Source organism: Myxocyprinus asiaticus, chromosome 9, assembly GCF_019703515.2.
Source record: "Myxocyprinus asiaticus isolate MX2 ecotype Aquarium Trade chromosome 9, UBuf_Myxa_2, whole genome shotgun sequence".
NCBI classification, from domain to species: Eukaryota; Metazoa; Chordata; class Actinopteri; order Cypriniformes; family Catostomidae; genus Myxocyprinus; species Myxocyprinus asiaticus.
The window spans coordinates 33,580,476-33,599,762 of NC_059352.1; the positions used below are offsets into that span (position 1 = coordinate 33,580,476).

The following is a 19,287-nucleotide window of genomic DNA, read 5'->3' on the forward strand; positions in this document are numbered from 1 at the left end:
GACAATGATTGTTGTAGGCATGTAAATGTTTGCGGCCATCCTTAGTATCTTTTCTCAATTTGGCCGGGAACATCAGTTGATGGAAGAGTTTCTTGCATTCCTTGAATTGATCACGTTTCTCTCGTTGAATTTGTCTGGGAACAAGAAAATTTTGTGGTTCTTCCAAAAAAGCATTCCTTTACTCCTCGCCTCACGTAACACAAGATCTTTATCAGATGATCTCAAAAATTTGGCCAGAATTGATTGGGGCCTGCCTCCCTCAGCGAATCTCCGAGCCGGGACCCTATGACCCTCGATTTCCAGCTTATGGCCTGTTATGTCGACCAGACTCTGAAAGAGCTCATCTAGGAATTTCACCATATCTCTGCCTTCTTTGTCCTCAGGAATTCCAACAATTCAGATGTTGTTTCGCTGATTACGATTCTCAAGGTCTTCCAATTTTTCCCAAACGGATTGCAAGTCTATCTTGGTCGCTAGTGGATTAGCAGCTAATTCCCTCTCTGATGACTCCAGATAATCGATGTGTTTCTCGACGTCCCACATTCTTGTAACCAACTCAGAGAATTTCATCTCCGTGGCCATGATCGATAGACGTATTACAGCAAAATCCTCCAAGTCCGCAACGACCTTCGCCAGCATTGCCGACATGCTCAACAGTTGATGCTGAATCTCTCCTGCAGCACCATCCAAATTGAGTCCCTGGTCTGCGGCCCTGCCTGGTGTATCAGCTTGAGCATGTAAGTGTCTTTTAATGTCTCCAGTGCACGAGGATTTTGAATTCTTTTACATACTGTCTTCATAGAACAGTTATGGATCAGGGTGTATCAAATCTCACCGGTTTATGATACAAAAAGTATTAAAAATTAGCAGTGTGCAGAGCTTGCAATGAACACATTCGACCCTCGCATGGTGCCAAGTGACTCTCAGTGAACGGATTTTTGATATATCGAACGGTGTTGCCATGGCGACGTGATAAAATAACGTCAAAAAACTGGGAAAAAGGAAGCGTCTCATATCTTCTGCATGCATCGTGTGAATTACATCAAAATTTAGCCAAATGTTTGGCCTTGCGGGCTGATCACATTGATGTAGCTATTGTGGTCACGGTTGTAGCACCACCAACTGGCGGTAGGAAGTGTGGCACTTTTAACAGACTTTGAAATATCCCTATTATGTTTACCTGAATTGCTTCAAAAAAAAATTTCATAATGTCAAGAGAGTGCAGTTTTAAAATTCTGAAGGGATTCTTGATATATTAAACAGTATTGCCATGGTAACACATTAAATGTCATTATTCCGTTTTATGTATATTCACATGTTTTTAGGTACTTGGCATACTTGAATTTTCATGATATTTTGCACACACATCAGAGTTGTCAGCCATTAGTCCTGGGCAAAATTTAACACATGGACATGGCGAGGGGGCTCTGTAGTGCCAACTTTTGACAAAAGTGGTGGGGTCATTTTCTTCTACAGTCACCAAACTTGCAACATATATTGTTCTCATCAAGCCAGACAGCTTTCAAAATTACAGTCATTAGCTCTGCCCAACAGGAAGTCGGCCATTTTGGATTGAATGTGCATTTTTTTTAATTGCAGGCCCTGAATTTTTGAATACTCCTCCTACGGGATTCATGTAACTGCCACTAAACTTAGGCAATATTATGCCAAGACATTGAAGATGCTAAATTGCGAACTGATTTTTTATATATTGAACGGTGTTGCCATTCAATAAATTAAGGGTAAAAATGTGAAACAGGAAGTTCCATATATCTGTGTGCATTGTATGATTTTGATGAAAATTCAGCTGTATTTTTGGTAATGGGGGCTGATCACATTTATGTGGCTATTATGGGTCACGGTCATAGCGCCACCAACTGGCAGCAGAAAGTAAATCAATTTTAACATTCTTTGAAATATCTTGTGTTTACATGAATTGCTTCAAAATTCTTTAGAATAATGTCAAGACACTGCAATTGTAAAGTTATATTTGATATCTTAAATACTGTTGCCATGGCAGTTTATTGTCCAAGTGAAAGCAGTTTTTAAAGTGAAATAAAAAAAGCTATAGAAGTTTGTTTATTGTAATGAAAATGTACTGCACAAACGTTTTATTTTTTTTATGTAAATAAATAAATAAAAATATCAACTGAAATGTAAAAATACTAGAAAATCAAAGCCATGTCTATGTCTAACCCAGTTCTGAGTGTAACTTGATCAGATGCAGGACCAGAAATTTCCAACAGAGGACAGCCAAGCTCTATTGGTGAATGACTCCCAAGGGGTCCTCACTGCAGCCTGTAGCGCAATGATGTACTGGACTAAATCCAATATGTACTGGATGTTGTAACGCATGCACCGGAGTGGATTTTGGTGACATCATGATTGTTTGAACACGCATGCGCTAACTCAATGGCACAGATGAACTGTTATTGTATGTGTTTTTAGCGCTCATGTTGTCTTTGTTTGGTAAAAATGTTGTTGTTTATGTCTGGATTAATAAAATATATATATATATATATATATATATATATATATATATATATATATATATATATATATATATACACACATCTGTTATGGATGTTAGAATACCCACGCACAAAATAGATTGTTAATATTTCATGATATATGCATGCTCAATGTTTGTGTTTGTTGCAGAGCTTCAATTATTTTTTATAACATGATCTTAGGTTTAAAAGCTAAATGTACTTAATAAATTAATAGATATAAATTCATAAGCAATTAGTAGATTTAATGTGTGCAAAATGCTTTGTCATTTTTAATGTGCTTAGTGGTGTATAAATAGCCAGTATGAAACAATCATCTTATAACAAGCTAAGGGATGTTACCATTTTATATGCATTTAATGTTAACACATTTTAAAATAAAACCATATTTGTTTATTTGATTTGGGTCATATTAATTTACTGTTGATTAGAAGCAAAAAATGAGTCCACTATTTGCGTTTTTCATTCACGTTCATAACGTTACCAAAATCCAATTAGGGGCATGCGGGATACAACATCCAGTATGTAGTGGATTTAATCCAGTACGTCATTGCACTACAGGCTGCAGCAAGGACAGGCTGCAGTGAGGACTCAATAGGCTCGTTTGAGATGAGCAAGTTCTGCGCAGAACCGATCACCAGTGATCACCGGCAGGTGCATGCCTATTCTTTTCAAGGTTTTCTGTACTTTTAGGGTACTTAACATACATGAAACTATTGACATTTTTCACACATATCAGAGTCGTCGGCCATTTGGGCTGGACAAAGTTATGGGGGGGGGGCTCTGTAGTGCCCCCTTGAAAACTGGCATGTAAGGGGAACTCTGTAGCACCCCCATTTTCATCTACAGTCACAAAAATTGGCACATGTATAGTTCTCATCAAGCCGAACAACTTTCATACTCACAGACATTAGCTCCGCCCAAAAGGAAGTTGCCCATTTTGGATTTTCTGAAAATCGCAGGCTCTGAACTTTTAAATACCCCTCCTAGGGCAGGGGTTCTCAACGGGGGCAGTACCGCCCTCCCAGGGGGCGCTCAAAGGATGTCAGGGGTGCTGAGATTAAATTAGTAGAGAGGGAGGCATTAGATTACAATTGGGGGTGTTTATCACTCATAATAATCAAATCTATCGTCAAGTTCCTCTTTGCATTAAAACGTTTATCTAGACTTGGAGTTTATCATTTGGTTCCCAATTATATAGGTTGGTATGCATTTGTACTGCGGTTCATCTGATTTTGAAGTCTAACGACACATCTTAAGTATCTGGTTTAGCAGCGTCAAATACACAGGTGGAGGCACAACCTCGTCTAATGCACCTGTATGGCTCAGTAGATGGATACGGCTCAATGGACAGAGCAGCACGAGGCAAAGAAGATGCGTTTTTTCTCGGAGACTGATCTCGAGCTCTTAAACTCACAGCTTTGTGAGAATCAGTGAGAAGAAAGGCGCAAGCAGCGGAAACCATTTGAATTCGACACAGAATTCTACATCACCACCCTTGAATTTACTATAGTAACACTAACTGTACTTTAGAGAGAAATAGATTGATAATAAATATGATCATATCGCTATTTCAGTTCTATTAAATCTGTCATAGGCTACATTAGGGGAGTGAGGGAATATAATTCATTTTTGCTAAAACTTATATTTATATTTTGTATTTAATGTTTTTACATGTGTTTAGAGTAGGTCTACTGTTTATTATTTAAAAATACCATAGTTTGCTTTATAGAAATCATGTTACATCTAACCATGGTAGTGAAGAAGATCCATGCTTCCATGTGTTTACTATGGTTTTGTTACAAATACCATAAAAATACCAATTCTATAAAAATAAAAATGAATGAATAAATTACAATTTTCAAAAGTGCAAATGCAAAATACACTATTTTCTTTAAGATGAAACAGAAATGTGTAAATTCCAAAAAATCCTAAAATATTTTTGTGTAAGAAAAAATAACTGGTTTACTTTTTATAGATGTTATAGATAACCTTACTGTTGTTGATACAAATGAATTTACATCTGCATCCAACTCAAAATCAATGCTGTAATGTAGAATAAGCATTTCAGTGGGACAAAATATGCAATATTATTGGTCTTTTCACTTATTTTTGAAATATATGAACAATATCACTTTTATTATTAGTTTCCGTCTTTGCATTTTCATTTTATGGGCTCCAGATGTAGCCCTCCATTGTTTGAATTCAAGAAACGCAAGGTTTGGTCTCACATTCATGATGCATAAGCCTGCTGAATTTATTAACAAAACTTTAAAATTATGCAATGCATCCAAGTTGCATCAAGCAAATTAAGCAAATAACACAAATATTGAATTCTGTGTTTTTTGGTACAACAAAGTCTCTGCTTTCAAATTATGTCACATGGTAGGGGGACCTTCATCAAAAAAATGTTGAGAACCACTGTCCTAGGAGATTCATATGACTGGCACAAAATTTTAGCAAACTCATGCAAAGACATTGTAGATGCTAAATTGCGAACTGATTTTTGATATTTTGAACAGTGTCGACATGGCGAAGCAATACATTTATGCCAAAAAATGGGAAACAGGAAGTGGCTTATATCTTCTGTATGAATTGTGTGATTTTGATGAAAATTCAGCTGTATGTTTGATAATGGGGGTTGATCACATTGATGTGGCTATTATGGGTCATGGTCATAGCAACACCAACTGGCAGCAGAAGTATGGCACTTTTAACAGATTTTGAAATAGCCCTCTTGTGTTTACATGAATTGCTTCAAAGTTCTTTAGAATAATGTCAAGACACTTCTGATGTAAAATTTGGATGGAAACATATCTTGTGTGAATGAAAGCCAAACTCATGTTTCTCTGTGTGGATTATTTTAACATCTCTGCACCTTATGTTGTTTTGGGTCTTGTTTTAATTTGGGATCATCTACTGTAAGTAACTACATGCCATTTCCCATATTCTGTTTATGCTTCATGAGGCAATAAATGAAAACGCAACAAAAATGTGTATGTTACTTGGGGGCAATCATTTTCGCATATTACTTCATGAAACATAAACAGAATGTCGGAAAATTGCACATCGTTACTTGCAGCACTGCATTGCGATTAAAACGAGCCCCAAAACAACCTAACATGGTTCATAGATCTTGAAAAAAGTTTCAAAGAGTGACTTGGGATGGCTAAAAACATTAGTTTGTGAGTGAAACAAATCTGCTTGTTGTATTTTACGAGTTAATACTTTTCTAACGTTGTGACTCTTGACTATTCGATCTGTATGATGCTCCCTATTTCCATTATGATTGTTGTGTTCATGTTTCATAAATTATACAGTGGAACTGTCACAGATGAGCTCTGTAAGAATCAGTGAATGAGATGCGCATAAGCACACATCCATTACACACACAAAACAACGCTGCACACACAGTCTGGCTGCTATCATTAATATTACACCATGTATACAGACTTTAGGGTTTGTATTGTGTGTTTTGTTGTTTAATTTTCATTATATGCTGTTTATCGCCTCATTGTGGTTTAATGCACTATCACAGCTGTTTGAAGTTCATTATTCTCTCTCTGTTAGAGAGTCATCTGGATTACCGTAAACACTCATATAAATGGGCACCATACAATTCATGCAAGTGTATTGTAATTTATTTCTCATTCAAATCAGCATTCATCTGTAATATAGGCACATTTCTGGTTCATGTTACATCTGCCAAAATAAACTGCCTTAAATAGCAGCAAGTCCAAATTCCAAGCTTTTAAATTACACATATTTTTCAAATGAGAAGCTTTTAATGAATTAGCTAGCAGTTCCAGGTTAAAGGATTAAAAATGTAAACTTTTTTTTTTTAAATATCGGTTATCATATCGGCTCAGAAATTCCATATCGGTGCATCCCTAACACAAACATGCACTGAACAAAGAGACATGGAGTGACCTATCTTCCAAACGCAGTGCTGGTGATCTTTCTGTTAGGGCTGGAAAACAAACAGGAGACAGAGAGGAAAAGATGACCATTAAACATGGAATGAACAGAAGTGGAAGCAACTCAGTTTGATGGTTACTTGGTTCAGTAGAACAAACACCTATGGTAGAGATTAAATGGGTGCTGCACAGACAAGGATTTGGAATGCATATTGATATTATTTAGTATTTATTATTTAGATTTATTCAGGAGAAAATACCAGACAGATATTCAGGTGATTGCCTCTATATGTGCAATCTAAAATGGCAACCAGTAGTCCATTTTATTGTTTTCCACCACATCACTTTGATGTTAACTTCCCTTATGAATGTATTCTCATAATACTGCATTCATCTCATAATGTTACGACTTTATTCTCAGAATTTTTACATTATTCTCAAAATATTACTACATTAATCTTGCAATGTTATGCCTTTAGTCTTGTAATTTTGACTTTATTCTCAAAATATGACTACATTTATCTCGTAATGTTATGACTTTATTCTACTGTACATTATTGTCGTAAGATTATGAATTTATTCTTGTAAAAGGCCTATACGATTATTTTTAAAACATTACATCTGTTCTCCACCACATCACTTTGATGTTACTTCCTTTACAACTTTATACTCATAATTTTTTTCTTTCTCTGAAAATATTACTACTTTAATCTAATTAATTGTGGTGTTCCCCAAGGATCCCTGTTAGGGCCAATATTGTTTTCACTATATATTACCTGCTTGGTTGTGCGATTTGAAAATACAACACTAATTATTAAGCAGATGACCTGCATTTGTATTTGTCATTGAATCCCAATGATCTGATTAATTTAAATGTTCTTCAAGCTTATTTACTGTAGCCAAAATAAAAAATTAGATAGCATGTAATTTTCTTCAGCTAAATAGTAATAAAAAAGAGGTTGGTATAACCGGTCATGGTTTTAAAATAAAGTCAGATTGATTCAGCACTTAGACAGGTGGTCCCAAACGTTCAGCAGGTGGTGAGAAATTTGGGTGTCTAATTTGATACAAATATAAATTTTGAATAATACATCAGGCAGTTAGTTTATTCTTGTTTTTATCAGTTAAGGAACAATTCCAAGGTTACACATGTCTTTAATTTAAGGCATACAGGGAAGCTTATATATGCTTTTATTTTGTATCGCCTAGATTATTGTAATGTCCTGTTTTGAACTCAAAGCATGGCTTCAATCATTGCAAAATGCCACAGCAAGACTTTTGACACAAACTAGGTCTTCAAATCCAGTCTTAACTTCTTTCCATTGGTTACCAATTCACTTTAGGGTTTATTTTAAGATTTTATTAATTACATTTAAAGCATTACATGGTTTGGCGCCAGAATATTTAGCAGAACTTTTAAGACCTTCTGAAACAGTTAGACCTCTTAGATCTTCTTGTCATGAACTGTTGGCTGCTCTAAGATCCAGATGCAAAAATAAAGGTGATAGAGCTTTTGTAGGGAAGGCCCCACGATTAAGGAACAGCCTGCCCTGGGATACATGATCTGCTGACTCTGCGTCTGTTTGTAAGTTTATCTAAAAACTCATTTTTATAGACTCGCTTTTACTACTATGTGAATGTGTTGTGTTTTATTGAGTGTTTTGATTGCTAAATTGCTAAAAGGTGCTATAAAAATTTATTATTATTATTATTATTATTATTAATCTTGTAATGTTACAACTTCATTCTCAAAACATTATGACTCTTCTTGACTACATGACTTTGATGTAATTTCCCTTAAGACTTTATACTCATAATATTACAAATTTATTTTAGTAATTTTGACTTTATTCTTAAAATATTACTACTTTAATCTTGTAATGTTACGACTTTATTTTTGTATAAGACCTATTATAAGATCATTCCCAGAACATTACTACTATTCTAAAAAAAAAAATCTTCATTTTAACATGGTATTAAAACAATGTTGTAATTTACTTATATTAAGACAAAATAGCTTTAGCTAAATACATCAAGAAAAATTGGTCCATTTCCATCAGTATCCACTTTCCAGATTTTAAGGCTTTATCCCAATTCTGTACATTGCACCTAACCCAAGCTTTCTCACTTGCACCCACATACCAAAAAAGCAAGTTCCACACCTGACAAAACAATAAGCACAGATACATCAAATATTTTTTATGCACACAGTTTTTTTTCCACTTATCTCAGAGATGCAACTGTTACTTTAATAAAAGTTGCAGTTCCTTTAGTAGAGAAGAGATGACATAAAACAAAAGAAGAGCAGAGAGCAGCTGAAGTATGTGTGAATTTTAATGGCTTCCTCTCTCAAAGGCTGTTCAGGCCTTCACTCTCCAAATTCAGAATTCACCTCATGTGGATCTCAGAGCATTAGGAATTTTTGTGCAAACTAACAGATCGCAACTCGTTCATAAAACTATCTCTTGCTCAAACAAACACATATACACAGAGAGCTACTGCAGACATGGCATTTTCCAGATGTGACAGAATGTGTGAACTAGTGCATTTCTTGAAGCAGTTTGCTGGCTGGGCATTTTGCTTTCTTTCCTTCTCCATATACACCCCCTAACCCCATGTGGATGTCAGTGTGAAAAATGCAGAGACGGAAACCTCAAAATACAGAATATGTAAGAGCGAAAGATTAATGTGTGGATGTGTGTGTGGCGCATTTCCAGATGTCCTATAATGCTCTAATGGTCTTTAAAGTGGAGGACTGAATGTGTGGTAAACGGAGTGATCATTAGTGGTGAAGAATGACTCCAGCAAGATCTCAGAGCCCAAACCCCTCCACCTCGATTCCTCTTTATACATACACTCACTGATGATCCCGGCACACTTCATATGAAATCGAAGAACTAACAGGTGAGACGTCACTTCAAACAAAATTTGGCCAAAACAAAGGTGTTTTTGAGTTTGTTTCGGTGGTTCATAACAGCTCGCCAGCACAAACTTTCAGGAAGTCTTCGTACCGGCTGCTAAACAACTTCTTACTGCCATTGGTCCATGTCATCAGTAGGTGTGACCTGGAGCTCCACCTACTTTGAGGCCGACAGCTAATTCCGGTTACATGCTTCAGTCAGTCAAGAACAGTCAGTCAGTAAATGAACACACCGGTGTGCAGAGTTATTAGCGAGCAAGCATACATATAGCTGTACGATTATTTGTGTAGAGACATTTATTCGTTTAATTAGTTAGTTTCATTACAAAAGGAATCAAATGTATTTAAATACTTTTAAGTGCACATTCACGCTGTTCCTTGACATGCTGCTTCACTCATGTACTGTAGCCAAAAGCTATTTACACATCTGCCCAAAGTAAGACAAAGTATTCCTATCATCATTCTTTAGCCTGTATTCTACCTATTAACACATTATACACCCATCTTTGCAGTAGTTTCAGTGTCATCATAAATTACAATAACAGTGTGTAATCTGCGCATATTATGGGCACATTAGCGCCATGAATGCAGAATGTAAACATTATAAATTACACATTATCTACCGCATATACATTCGTTTAAATCATCATCGAGTGGTTTAACCACTCATCATGTGATTAAAACAGTTTATTTTACTGATCTTGTGTGAATTCTACTCATAAAATGAGACATGAAATCATTGCACATTTTAATGTCAAATTCGTTTTACATGTAGTCCTGTGCATCCTTGTATCTAAATGCTCCTCTAAACAACTCCTCCAGCCACTTCTTTTTGGCTCTGATCAAAGAACAAAGAAGAACGTCTCTGTGAGTGTGCCGGGGCCTTCACTCTGTCTCCCTAAAGAACACCCAGGCTCTATCACCTGGTTACTTTAATAATGCCTACTGTAGCCCTCTGGCAGAAAATGAAGAACAAATAAATGCTTACCCTCACAGAGCACCTCTAATTTGGATCCAAGGCTGATTAAAGCTTATTTCCCAGATGTGGAGGGTCGCTACTAAAATTACTGAAAATAAACTAGTTTCAAAGACCTCCAGCAATGGACTCATTTCAAAGAGATTACTCTTACCCCAAGTCTTCCTAAGGATGAACAAAACACACATAAAGCCCTCTGGATGAGAGTTATTGTTTAAAACAAACTGTAACCTGTTTTGTACCTGTTGGCTTTGAGGTTTTTGAGTCTGTTCTCCAGGTCATTGAGCAGACTGACCCTCTTACAACATTGAGAGCAAAACACTTCCATCTGGTCACCAGTATGGCACATCTTACGAGGAGTTTGACCAGCACTGGAGGAAAGAAGGAGAGCAAGAAACACAAATGCATGCTGAAACAATACAATACAAACATGAAGACAAATGGATCTAAAGATAAATGGAACTGAAAACAAACAAACGAACTGATAAAATCTTATATGTAAAAATGTACATATAAACAGTGAAATGGTAGCAGGTAAGTGAAAAAAGGAAGAGCACGGAATGGTAATGTACTGAACTCTGTCATGTTGGATGAAACAACTGAGTAAGTGCTGCTGTTTAAAACAGAATCATTTTTGTTATTTTTGTTTTGTTTTGTAATTAACATTTTTTATTAAATCATACAATAACAATGAAATGTACAACATATATAAATATAAAATCAATATTTAAACCCCACAACCCCCCTTCCCGACCCCCCCCCCCCCCCCAAAAAAAACAACACTGTGGTCAAACACAAGTAAATCTATTGAAATAAAAATCAAACAGACACACATATATACATATATAAAAAAATATACAAACACACACACACATATACATATATGTGTATATATATATATATATATATATATATATATATATATATATCATATATATATATATATATATATATATATACATATACATATACATATATATACACACATATACATATATGTGATATATATATATATATATATATATATATATAGTGTATATGTATGTATGTATGTGTATATATATATATATATATATATATATATATATATATATATATATATATATATATATACAGGTGCATCTCAAATTAGAATGTCGTGGAAAAGTTCATTTATTTCAGTAATTCAACTCAAATTGTGAAACTCGTGTATTAAATAAATTCAATGCACACAGACTGAAGTAGTTTAAGTCTTTGGTTCTTTTAATTGTGATGATTTTGGCTCACATTTAACAAAAACCCACCAATTCACTATCTCAAAAAATTAGAATACATCATAAGACCAATAAAAAAAACATTTTTAATGAATTGTTGGCCTTCTGGAAAGTATGTTCATTTACTGTATATGTACTCAATACATGGTAGGGGCTCCTTTTGCTTTAATTACTGCCTCAATTTGGCATGGCGTGGAGGTGATCAGTTTGTGGCACTGCTGAGGTGGTATGGAAGCCCAGGTTTCTTTGACAGTGGCCTTCAGCTCATCTGCATTTTTTGGTCTCTTGTTTCTCATTTTCCTCTTGACAATACCCCACAGATTCTCTATGGGGTTCAGGTCTGGTGAGTTTGCTGGCCAGTCAAGCACACCAACACCATGGTCATTTAACCAACTTTTGGTGCTTTTGGCAGTGTGGGCAGGTGCCAAATCCTGCTGGAAAATGAAATCAGCATCTTTAAAAAGCTGGTCAGCAGAAGGAAGCATGAAGTGCTCCAAAATTTCTTGGTAAACGGGTGCAGTGACTTTGGTTTTCAAAAAACACAATGGACCAACACCAGCCAATGACATTGCACCCCAAATCATCACAGACTGTGGAAACTTAACACTGGACTTCAAGCAACTTGGGCTATGAGCTTCTCCACCCTTCCTCCAGACTCTAGGACCTTGGTTTCCAAATGAAATACAAAACTTGCTCTCATCTGAAAAGAGGACTTTGGACCACTGGGCAACAGTCCAGTTCTTCTCCTTAGCCCAGGTAAGACGCCTCTGACATTGTCTGTGGTTCAGGAGTGGCTTAACAAGAGGAATATGACAACTGTAGCCAAATTCCTTGACACGTCTGTGTGTGGTGGCTCTTGATGCCTTGACCCCAGCCTCAGTCCATTCCTTGTGAAGTTCACCCAAATTCTTGAATCGATTTTGCTTGACAATCCTCATAAGGCTGCGGTTCTCTCGGTTGGTTGTGCATCTTTTTCTTCCACACTTTTTCCTTCCACTCAACTTTCTGTTAACATGCTTGGATACAGCACTTTGTGAACAGCCAGCTTCTTTGGCAATTAATGTTTGTGGCTTACCCTCCTTGTGAAGGGTGTCAATGATTGTCTTCTGGACAACTGTCAGATCAGCAGGCTTCCCCATGATTGTGTAGCCTAGTGAACCAAACTGAGAGACCATTTTGAAGGCTCAGGAAACCTTTGCAGGTGTTTTGAGTTGATTAGCTGATTGGCATGTCACCATATTCTAATTTTTTGAGATAGTGAATTGGTGGGTTTTTGTTAAATGTGAGCCAAAATCATCACAATTAAAAGAACAGAGACTTAAACTACTTCAGTCTGTGTGCATTGCATTTATTTAATACCCGAGTTTCACAATTTGAGTTGAATTACTGAAATAAATGAACTTTTCCACAACATTCTAATTTATTGAGATGCACCTGTGTATATTATATATATATATATATATATATATATATATATATATATATATATATATATATATACACACACACACACACACACACACACACATACATATACAAACATCAATACATACACATATATATATACACATACATACATACATACACACACATAATAATCATACTAACTATATTACACTACTCTCTCCACACCCCACCCGAGAGCCCTCCAAAAACTCCAAATACATGCCCCATTTCCGTATAAACATATCCAAGCCACCCCGTCTTCCCGATGACACCTCCACATAAGCTGCCACCATCCCCACCTCCGTGCACCATTCCGGATATGAGGACGCACCAGCTGACCTCCAACCCCTCAAAATAACCTGCCTGGCGATCATCACATAGTTCAGAACCCAGTTCTCTATATGGCCATCCCCCACATCGATGATCGCCCCATCACCCAGAACACAAAGTCTGGGGCAAAACGAAACCTGAGTGCCCACCACGTGAACCTTCAACCAGAATTTCTGGATCTCGACAGACCATCAAAAAACATGGGCCATGTCTTCATCCTCCGATTGGCATCTCCAGCAGGTGGGTGTGTCTTTAAGACCAAGCCTATAAAGTCTAGAGGGGGTCCAATAAAATCTATGCAAAATTTTTAATTGTATAAGACGCACCCTTGCATCTCTAGATGCAGACTTAACGTTTTTAAGAATCTTAGCCCACACTCCTTCCTCCAATGCCAAGTTGAAATCTTTCTCCCATACTGTCTTGAGAGAAGTTAAGGCTCCGTCCTCGGGGGGTCGGGTGACGCCATGCAAGGAGCAGACGTGTGAGCGACGAGCTCTGCTCACTTTGCTGAATTTTCTATTATTCTCATGTTATAATCTGGTGAAATTTGATACACCCAGTTACACATTTGCCCTTTGTTGCAAAACATGGCAAAGAAGTCAAAATCCTCGGTCTCTGGAGACATTAAGAGACACTTACGTGTTCAGGATGAAAGCCCCGACAGTCCTACAGACCAGGGACTCATTTTGGATGGTGCAGCGGGAGAAGGAATCCAGCGTCAGTTGTCCAACATGTCGGTGATGTTGACGAAGATTCTTGCTGACTTGGAGGATCTTGCTGTAATACGTCGATTGATTACAGCGATGGAAATAAAATTCTATGAGTTAGGTACAAGAGTGACTGATGTTGAAAAACGAATCGATTTTCTGGAATTTTCGGAGAGGGAATTAACCGTTAATCCACCCACGACAAAAGTTGATTTGGAACATCTCCTTGAAAAGCTTGAAGATCTTGAAAATAGAAGCCGCAGGAATAATGTTCGAATTGTTGGAATTCCTGAGCATTAGGAGGGCAGAGATATGGTGAAATTCCTAGATGAGTTATTCATTAGTCTGCTCGACATAACAGGCCACAAGCTGGAAATCGAGCGAGCTCACAGAGTCCCGGCTCGCAGATCTGCTGAGAAAGACAGACCCCGATCGATTCTGGCCAGATTTCTGAGATCATCCGATAAAGATCTTGTGTTGTGCCAGGCAAGGAGCAAAGGGAAGCTTTCTTGGAAGAACCATAATATTTTCTTGTTCCCGGACTTTGCGAGTTCGACAAGAGAAACGCGATCGGTTCAAGGAATGTAAGAAACTCTTACATCAGAAAAAGATCTTGTTCGCTCTGATGTTTCCGGCCAAACTGAGAATAGAAACGAAGGTCGCTCGCAAAGTATTTTCATTTCCAAATCAGGCAATATCTTTTATAGAATCAATGTCTGAGTAAACCATTGGATGTTTCTCATGTGAGTGGGTCTGACTCGCTGTACTTACTCTTGAGGAAGCTGGGTGACATTTTGGGTTTTTTGTGTTGGCTCCGCCGAGCGGCTGGAATTTGTTTTGTGAATTAAATTTTTCCTTAAAGAAACTTTTGCATTGATGAAATATTACTTTTGCATTGAAGTTCCCAGACAGATTGAGAGTGGACACTACGGATGACCGCAAAATATCTACATGCTCACACAAAGGATGTCATTTATAAAGCTGACGGATTATGTAAGTCATGGTATATACTTTTATGCAGCCTCCGAGTGAACTGACTTGATCATCCAGGGAACCAGGATGCCGGTTTTGTTTCTTTTTGTGTTGGTTCCGCCTAGCAGCTGGAGCTTGTTCTATTGAATAACACTCCTTTGGAACAGCTGTGGATTAATCTGTTCGTTCTTTGTGCTTATTCCTCATGCTGGCTGTAGTTTGTTTTGTTGAGTTTTTTTTATGGGACATTGGAATGATTAAGTCATCCGCTGAACTCATAACAGCCGGCTCATGGAACATTCATTTGTCTGTCCGAGGAATCTGAATGGCTTTATATCAGCTGGAATTTGTTTTGTGGAAGATCACACCTTTGAGACAGTTCTGTGAATGAATCTACACATTCTTTGTGTTCATTCTTCCTATTGCCTGGGTTTATTTCACAAAATATTTTCTGTAATGTAATTTTGCCTAACAAATTTGTGAGGCAAAATTGAGCAAAACCTCTCGTGGGCGTTCATGGACCTTTTGAGTTTAGAGGGATTGTCGCTGGTTGGCGCTTTCATGTATGGGGTTAATGCGCACGTTTTTCTTTTTTCTGTTCGTTTTGTTTGGGGGTGTTCGGGGTTTGATTGTTTCACTAATGGGGAATGTGGTCTGTATAATTTTGTTTTTGACACACAATTTATTTATTTTTATTATATCAATATGTCTGTTGTTAATACGAGTGTACTATCTCTCTCCACATGGAATGTGAATGGGTTGGGGCACCCCATAAAAAGAAGGAAGGTTATTTCTTTTCTTAAACGTAAGAAATATGATATAGTGTTTCTTCAAGAAACACATCTCTCCCTGCAGGAAGCTGAAAAATTTGGGAAGATATGGGGTGGACATGTTTTCTTTAGTGCTGGCTCAAGTAAGAGCAAGGGAGTCATTATATTGGTAAATAAACATCTACAATTCAAATGTCTCAAACAGACTAAAGATAAATTTGGAAGAGTAATTATTGATTTAGCTGAAATTCAAGGGCAAAGTCTGATTTTGGCTAATATTTACGCACCTTACGCTGATGATCAGGACTTTTTTATAGATCTTGAAGGGATGTTGCAAGCTGCTGGCACCCCATATGATATAATATTGGGAGGAGACTTTAATCTTTTGATGGATTCAGTCCTTGATCATAGTGAAGCAAAAGTGTGTAAACCCCCCAGAGCAACACTGATGCTTCACAGGATGTGTAAAAATCTTGGTCTTTTGGATATTTGGAGACTTTTGAACCCATCCGGTAGGGACTATACATTTTTTTCATCAGTCCATAATATTTATTCTAGAATAGATTTTTTTTTTTAATATCCAAATCCCTCATTTCATCTGTTGTTGATTGCTCAACTGGAAACATTTTAGTCTTAGATCACGCCATGGTGAGTTTAGGGGTGATGCCACATATAGAGAAAAAGAAATCAAATAGTTGGCGCCTTAATGTATCCCTTCTGCAAAATCCTGATTTCCAACAAATGTTAAAGACTGAAATCAATGTTTATATGGAGACCAACTGGTCCTCAGTATCCTCTGTGGGCGTGGCTTGGGAGGCACTTAAGGTGGTTCTTAGGGGCCGGATTATATAGTATGCCTCATTCATCAAAAAATCCAAAGCACGAGAACTTGTGGAGTTGGAAGGAAATATTAAAAGTGCCGAGGCAGAGCTGAAGCGCTGTATGTCAGCTGATGGCCTCAGAGAATTGACCCGATTGAAATATAGATATAATACTATTTTGTAGCGGAAAGTGGAGTTTTGGTTATTCAGGGCAAGACAGTCATACTTTGAGTTGGGTGACAAAGCAGGGAAGCTTTTGGCTAGATATATAAAGCAGAGAGAGTCTTTTTCTACCATTCCCTCAGTGAAATCTTCTGGTGGTGAAATATTAACCTCAGCCATTGATATTAATAATGCCTTTAAAGAATTCTATATTGATCTTTATAGTTCCACGCCTTCGTCTACTGATGAAGATATTAGAAACTTTGTGGAACCATTAGATCTTCCTAAACTGACGATTGAGCAAAAAAACTCTCTTGATTCTGAGATAACCTTGGAGGAGCTTGATGAGGTAATTAAGTCCCTACCTACTGGCAAGACTCCGAGACCAGATGGTTTTGCCGCAGAATTTCTTAGATCCTATGCTACAGAACTGGCTCCACTTTTGTTAGAAGTTTATACTGAATCATTAAAGAAGGGAAAACTTCCTCCAACCATGACACAAGCCCAGATCAGTCTGATTCTTAAAAAGGACAAAGATCCAAGCGAGTGTAAAAGTTACCGTCCAATTTCCCTGATCCAACTAGATGTAAAAATATTGTCAAATATTTTGGCTTACCGATTAAGTTATGACCTCTCTTATACATATAGATCAGGTGGGGTTTATTCAGGGCCGCAGCTCTTCTGATAACATCAGGTGTCTCATCAATATCATGTGGTCAGTGGCAAATGAACAATCTCCGGTCGCTGCCATCTCACTTGATGCTGAAAAGGCGTTTGATATGGTAGAATGGGATTATCTTTTTAAGATTTTGGAAATGTATGGGTTCGGGAGTACATTTATTGGTTGGATTAAGTTACTTTATAAACACCCTGTAGCAGCGGTACAAACAAATGGATTAATTTCAGATTATTTACTCTGAATAGGGGCACTCGACAGGGTTGCCCTCTTTCCCCATTATTGTTCTGTCTTGCCCTGGAACCATTAGCAGCCGCGATAAGAAAGGAGGATGATTTTCCAGGGGTGACAGCGGGAGGTGTGGCGCATAAGCTTCTGCTTTACGCAGATTATATTTTATTATTTGTCTCTGAACCTACTAGATCTACGCCTTGCCTCCACAGAATTATTAATTCCTTTTCCAAGTTCTCAGGATACAAAGTCAGTTGGTCTAAATCCGAAGCTTTGGCGCTAACAGCGTACTGTCCAGAAACGGCTTTCCAGCCGGGTGCCTTCCAGTGGCCTAAACAGGGCATTAAGTATTTGGGGATGTTATTCCCAGCAAATTTGTCTGATTTAGTTAGTTAATTTTGACCCTTTAATAAAAAGGTTTTCGAGCGATGTGGGCAGGTGGGCTTCATTACATTTATCGATGATTGGGAAGGTTAATGTTATTAAAATGAATTGTATTTCAAAATTCAACTACCTGCTTCAGTCTCTCCCTGTAGATGTCCCCCTCTCTTATTTCAAGCAATTTGATAGCATAGCGAAGTCCTTTATTTGAAATGGTTAGCACCCCAGGTTCAATTTCAATAAGTTACATAGGCCAATTGACAAAGATGGGCTAGGCCTACCCAAGAATTTGTTTCATTATTTTGCATTCGGTCTTAGACATTTGGCTCATTGGTCGCTTCCACCTGAGAGAGCCCCTCCCTGGTTTTGTATCGAAAAGGAAGTTCTTGCCCCTATTTCGCCACTGCAAAGCCTTTCGATCAAACTAGCCGGAGAGGTTAAGTCGCACCCCGTTATTTTGCATTTGCATTCGATATGGACAAAAGTGTCCAGAGAGTTTAATTCGGATATTTATTTGAACGCAGCCTCGAGCATATGGCTGAACCCTAAACTATGTATTAATAAGTCCCCTTTTTGTTGGTCAGATTGGATTGTGAGGGGGGTTAATGCACTTGGTGACCTATATGAGGGTGGAGTATTGAGACCTTTTGAAATTTTTGGTTCAACATTTTGGCATTCCCAGATCTCAGTTTTATAAGTATTTACAGCTTCGTCACCTACTCTGCACTATTTTTGGGAGTGGCACGCACCCCCCTAAAGCGGCAGGTGCTTTGGGAGAGGTGATTGCTGCTTTTCATACTCTCATACAGGTCGCCGAGTGTAGTAACCCCCCTCACAATCCACTCTGACCAGCAGAAAGGGGACTTGTTGATACAGAATTTGGGGTTCAGACATATGCTTGAGGCAACATTTAAATAAATGTCCGAATTAAATACTCTGGCCACTCTTGTCCAAATCACGTTCAAATGTGAAATAACGGGATGTGATTTAACTTCTCCGGTTACTTTGATAGAAAGGCTTTGCAGTGGCAAAACAGGGGCAAGGACTTCCTGTTCAATAGAAAACCAGGGAGGGGCTCTTTCAGGTGGAAGCGACCAGTGAGCCAAATGTCTAAGACAGAACGCATAATAATAAAACAAAATCTTGGGTAGGCCTTGCCCACCCTTGTCAATCAGCCTATGTAACTTATTGAAATGTAACCTGGGATGCATTCCA

General features: G+C 37.6%; 1 protein-coding gene across 1 annotated transcript in view; it reads right to left on the minus strand.

Moving 5' to 3' along the window:
- The window catches only part of LOC127445752 (rab11 family-interacting protein 4B-like), an 87,344-nt gene that overhangs the window by 40,854 nt on the left and 27,203 nt on the right, over window positions 1-19,287 (minus strand). The window contains exon 4 of the mRNA XM_051706023.1: window positions 10,566-10,694. Within this exon, the coding sequence (XP_051561983.1) occupies window positions 10,566-10,694 (129 nt within the window). The remainder of the gene's footprint in view (window positions 1-10,565; window positions 10,695-19,287) is intronic.